Source organism: Hyla sarda, chromosome 1 (assembly GCF_029499605.1).
Source record: "Hyla sarda isolate aHylSar1 chromosome 1, aHylSar1.hap1, whole genome shotgun sequence".
NCBI classification, from domain to species: domain Eukaryota; kingdom Metazoa; phylum Chordata; class Amphibia; order Anura; family Hylidae; genus Hyla; species Hyla sarda.
In genome coordinates, this window is record NC_079189.1 from 91467475 (window position 1) to 91473474 (window position 6000).

A 6000-nucleotide genomic window follows, 5' to 3' on the forward strand; every position below is an offset into this window, starting at 1 on the left:
CAACATAAAATTGATGCAGCCGAAGAAAGACCCCTGTGGTATATCAGGTAGAAAGAGACAGCTTCTCTGGCATAAAACCACTCTTGTCTCCAGCCAATGACCAGTTATAATTTGGAATAAAAGCTGATCATAATCACCAAATTATTGGTTGAAGACCCAAGTGGATTTGTGCCTGTGAGTCCGTCCTTTTCTTCTACGTATTGCCCCTGTATCGATGGACATCTGTTCCATACCTGAATCCCCGGAGGCTGCACCACAATCGAGATATTGCTATGACAGGCTCAAATAAATCTGACAAGTCAAACAAGAAAAGGTGAGCAGCCCCTAAAGGGTTTTTTCGTTATCTGTGCACAACATTTAATCCAATGAGGAGCTCCCTGTGGCATATTATCATTCCTGTCTTCACTCAACCTCCTCAATAATTAGGTGACACTTCACCAGGGAGAAGCACTGACTTACATGGATGATCCTACAAAGATTTTTATTGTTATCTTTGTAGGATCATACTCTGTTCTTGTAGTCATTGATATTGTGGCATTGGACTGTCTTTTGTTAGGCATATTTTAGTTTACAAGTCCATAAACAGAATAAAAGCAAGTACGGCACTGCCGCGTACCTTTGTTGGCGGGTGGTAGTAGTGTGTATAGAGTTCAACACGAAAAAACAGAACTAGTCACCGTGCTCAATCCTCCGGAATACACCAGAGCTAAATCCAAACTTTAGAGTAGAGTTGAGGAGGCACTGGCGTCGCTGTTTCATGAGATTTATTCCATCAGGTCAGTGATACAACCATGGCCAACGGGCCCGTGCCTCCTCAACTATTCTTTCATATTTTAGTAAAGCAGAGATTCTGTGGGTCTGAACTTGTCAGTACTGAAGATCACTATGATGTACCAACCTCTGTATTCTGTCAACGCAGATGTATTTTAATGTCCCTGCAGCACTCTTGTCTTTACTGGACCAAATGACAAAGGTAGTCTGCTGGGTAGAGGTTGGGGATTGAGAACTGCCTGCAGTTATTGGATCATTTGTGCTTGTAAAGGACATTCTATTAGTTATACAAATCTCCAATATAATCATAAAGGGGCTTCAAATATTTCATCAATGGTTTTATTCTACTTTGATTTACTGGACTGGTACCCTGGTAGGAAATTCTCCATTCCCCAATCACTTTAACTTAGAATACTGTATGTTCAGGACTCAAAAGATTCACATTTAAAACATTTTTTTTACTTTTTATTTATGCTTTTCATAGAAATTACGTTAGTAGTGAAACCAATAACCATTAAATACCTATTACTCCTATCCCTTATCACCATCGCCACCACCATCCTGCAAGCGAGACAGATGAAAAACCAAAATATATATCTGTATCTTAAGGTTATTCTACAATAAAAATAAAAAAAAACTTTAATACAGTATAGATCAGCTATTTCCTTCCTGGCCATCTATCTATATCCTTAATTAAAAAATAAATATGTTTGTTTTCAATAACACAGACATCGGTTGGGACAATCCCCGACATCCTGAGCAATACAAACAATGGTGGATACAACAGCTATACCAATTCAGTACCATAAATCAGTTAGCATAACATGGCATTTGCAATTGTAGACAAAAACCAAACGGGTCATTTTTACTCCCCAGAAACTAATTTAAGTGTAGAGAAATGACATTCGCTCTATTTTTCCACATTGTATGGGTGTCTAGGGAAAGCTGACCCCCCAAGAGCAGGATATCTTAACGCAAGAAATGCAGAATTTCTGTTTTTAAAGGAGAGTAAATCCTGACAAGACCCCCTAGGAGAGATGGTAAAGAGTCCTGCTTATTCCAACCCCCACAGGATGACTGACGCTTTCTGTGGATGTACGCTGATGCTCAGGAAGCTGTCAGTCACTGTCTATGGGCGGGATAGTGTTTTTTTTAAAGGCTAGCTTTTCGCTGTAGCCCAAGAAAGGAGATGTCATAAAAAAAAAAAACACTTTTAAAAAGCAGCTAAAACATCTGAAAGCTTTAGAAAGTAACCTTTTGGCGATGTTCACGTTTTGCATTGGAGGCTTTATTCTGAGCCCAAGTCACACATTCTATAGCATATGAAGAATAGCACTGCCTGCAATCATTTTGGTCATTGGGGGGAGGTCACTAAGGTTTTTAGCAGAGCCTATGATGTTAACAAGTATTCTGAACTTTATTTTTGTATTATTCTGATTTAATGCCTTGTTTCCCCAAGAAAATTACAAAACAAGACGGACTTGTCTTCTCCATGTATTACCTGTAAACTGATATCGTGCCGTAATCACACCAGTAGAATGACTGTAAAATGTCTTAGAGATTTTACAAAAATTCTGAGCGATGTATTAACTGTGACATTCTTGTTTCTTTTTAAGTACCGTCTCCATGCAAGTTCCGTTCACCTGCAGCTCCATCTCCTTTAGCATTACGGCAGCCAATGAAGGCTTTATCCAACCCAGGCTCTCAGCTTACACAAGAAGCAGTTGCTGCTGCCCAAAACTTCCCTACATCAGGCCCATCATCCAACCAACAGTCTGGCTCTGCAAGTCCAATAGCGCGAGCTAACACCCCAATAAAGAGTGGTTTGCCCAGACCTAGCACACCATCAGGTGGTAGTATACCAGTGCCTCGAAGCAAACTTGCACAACCTGTCCGAAGGTAGGTATGAGAACAAATTCCACTCTATAGCAAGAAACACTGTCTATAGTGAGCCTCATTTGTCGTCCTGGTAAAAAAACGGATGCATTATTTTATATAGAGCTATTTCATTTTTATTTATTTTTTAAATTTTTTTTTTTTTCTTGAATAATTTTTAAAATCTGTTAACATCTGTGCTGTTGCTTCTGTTTATAATGGAAGCTGCAATGCTGCCCCAGACCTGAGATAACAGCCCCGGACCTGACAGAAACCAATCTGCCAGACCGACCCCATTATCTTACAAAAGGTCCATCAGGTACCTCCCTTATGCCAATGATTTAGATTTTAGCAAGAACAGTGCTTGATGTGCCTAGTCCAATAGAAACATATAAATGAATCCTGAGTCATTCATTGCTCCTTCAGAGGTCCTGTGTTAGGACTGAAGGTATAGCTGTCGGCAGATAGTTGTGGAGGTGAGGGGTAGGCCGGTAGGGTTGTGCAGTTGGAATCGAACATACCTGGACCAGTCTCTTCCTTGACATTAGGAGGCCACCATACATGTTAGGTCAGGGTTGCCCAACCAGGGTGCCTCCAGCTGTTTCAAAACTACAGCTCTAAAGGCTGTCTGGGCATGCTGGGAGTAAGTTTTGCAACAGCTGGAGGCACCCTGATTGAGAAATACTGCATTAGATGGCCAGCCGAAGTAGACAGGTTCAGACGACTTTTGTCTAAATTAGTATGGGCCCCTAAACACAAGTATTTGTAAAGTTTGGTATATGCCACCTTTTTTGTATTTCCAGTTAACCATTCTGTTATAATGCATAGTTCTCTATGACCGCAAAAATGATCTGGGTTAATATATGAACATTACTTGTATTAATATTCAAGACAAGAAAAGAATGAAAGCCGGCCACTCACCAGTAAAGTTCTTTCTTCAGGCTTCATGCCGACATAATACAGTGACCCCCTGACCTACGATGGCCCCGACATACGATCATTTCAACATATGATGGCCTCTCAGAGGCCATCGCGTGTTGAAGGCAACATCAACATACGATGCTTTTGTATGTCGGGGCCATCACATAAACTGCTATCCGGCAACGCTGATTGCTTCAGCTGCACCGGATAGCCATTTACGGTGCTCCGGTGGCGCTCTCCATCGGCGTCATCACATCGCTGTGCACGCCGTCCCGTCATGCAATAGGAGCTGCGTGCGTAGTGACGTGATGACGGCGACGGAGAGCGACGATCCCGGCCAGCAGAGACGTTCGGAGCGTCGGGGACACCACGGGGACGCGGCGGCAGCGATGGTAGGCGACATCCAGGGCAGCGGTGACGGTCCGGAGCGGCAGGGACAGGGGAGTACAACTTCCTATTTACATTGCACGGATCCCTCAACATACGATGGTTTCAAGAAACGATGGTTCATTTGGAACGGATTACAATCGTATGTTGAGGGACCACTGTACTCACATTAAAGTACGGGGGGGGGTACAGTGGCAACAAGCTCCGTTTCGCACACTCTAGTGCTGGACTGGAGTGTGCAAAACGGAGCTTGTTGCCACTGTACCCCCTGCTTTTCCTTTCTGTATCCCCCCGTACATTAATGTGAGTATTATGTCGGCATGAATAAAGCCTGAAGAAAGAACTTTACTGGTGAGTGGCCGGCTTTCATTCTTTTCTTGTCTTGAATATTGTGAACCTGCTGAACACACACTTCTAGTCAGAGCACCACCACTACTTCATTAGCAAGAACCAAGTATAAAAAGCCCTAACCCAGGTACCTCCAGCAGTTGAGAAGCCGCAGTGCCGAACGGACATTTCTTTGCACCTACTATTACTTGCATTCAAAATGCACTATTCTTAAAAATTTTGCAACATACAGCATGCAACTTTTTTTTTTCTTCTTCTTACAGGTCATTGCCAGCTCCCAAAGCGTACGGCGCCATGAAAGATGACAGCTGGAAAGAAGGCTGCTATTGATCTACAAAATCCTGACGCTTCACTGCTCAATGGACACGTCATCCACACTGTGACTACAGAGCAACCCACCCTCGTGGGACTTTTTGGGATTTAAGTAACTGATCCCAGGGTCCTCTGTCCGTATCTAGCACAAGCGGCAGAGGTTACAAAGAAGAAGAGCACTTTATTGATGTTGACCATCAGATGTTCTAGTCATACAATCTCTCTCATGACATCATCCATCATTTGATTTCAGCTTTCTACAGTCTTAACCCTAAAGACACTAAATGCACTGCATCCACATTTGGCTTCTCAAGTAAATACAGTTAAAGGAATAACATCTGGTAATGGCGCATATTTCTAAGTTTACAAGATATGTGGTTAATGCCAAAGAACAACTGCTCAAATGATTTCTTTTTCTACATATATATATATATATTATAATATATATAAAGAGTTTATTATGCATTAAGCACTAACACTGCAATTGTCTACAAAGGTATATTGGCTGGTAGACTCTTTTGAGTACTGATTTTACAGTTTTATACAAAGTGAAATGGCTCTCGTGCACCGTACACCCTGTGAGATAGCTGTTGAGTCTTTCACAATCATTTAATTCTTCACAGGGTCCTCTGACAGTGAAAGGGTTCTACTTAACAGGACTCAATGCTGTCTGTGCAAACTTCACCCAGTATCTATATTACTAAACTGAAAAATACGTAAGAAATCTTGTTTGCTGTGTTTCCATATCATTTTTGATAGAAGAGCTTTCAGACTTAAAGAAAAAAGTAGACAATCTTATTACCCCCAATATGTTCTGAGTTTAGAAAAAAAAAAAGGAAGACTTTTCTACTTGCTCTCCCGTGCAGTAGAGCAGCCGAAATGCACCCATCTTCTTCACCCCTGCCCTCTTCATTATTATTTTTTCCCAAACCCTTTTCATACGGGACGGGGCCCTTTCAGGCACAAAGTGGGGGTATCCCAACTTCCCCCAATGGCAGATGTTATTGTGGGGAGAAGAATCGGCCATGTGCTGCCACCAAAGGGGTCAGAGAGTAGCTTTTTCCACTCTCCTGAGTGCACACACGTCTGACCTGATCATACACATGTATGATGAGGAATGGCTGTGTAAGGTGTATGGTCACCTTAAAGGGGTATTCCGGGCAAAAACATTTTATCCCCTATCCAAAGGATAGGGGATAAGATGTCTGATCGCGGGGGGCCCGCTGCTGAGACCCCCGCGATCTCCCTTCATCACCCGCATGCTATGCGGGTGCTGAATCTCCAGTTTCGTAAACCTCTGGGTTTCCAGGACTGGGGATGTGACGCCACGCCCCCACCATTCATGTCTATGGGAGGGGGGTGTAATGGCCCTCCCATAGACATGAA

At 42.7% G+C, this 6000-nt stretch overlaps 1 protein-coding gene across 2 annotated transcripts in view; it reads left to right on the forward strand.

Moving 5' to 3' along the window:
* The window catches only part of SLAIN2 (SLAIN motif family member 2), a 52348-nt gene extending 46578 nt beyond the window's left edge, over nucleotides 1-5770 (forward strand). For both annotated transcript variants that reach the window (XM_056557601.1, XM_056557606.1), the window contains 2 exons: nucleotides 2388-2670; nucleotides 4566-5770. In XM_056557601.1, the coding sequence (XP_056413576.1) occupies nucleotides 2388-2670; nucleotides 4566-4632 (350 nt within the window). In that variant the 3' untranslated portion in view covers nucleotides 4633-5770. The remainder of the gene's footprint in view (nucleotides 1-2387; nucleotides 2671-4565) is intronic.
* The last annotated feature ends 230 nt before the right edge of the window (nucleotides 5771-6000 follow it).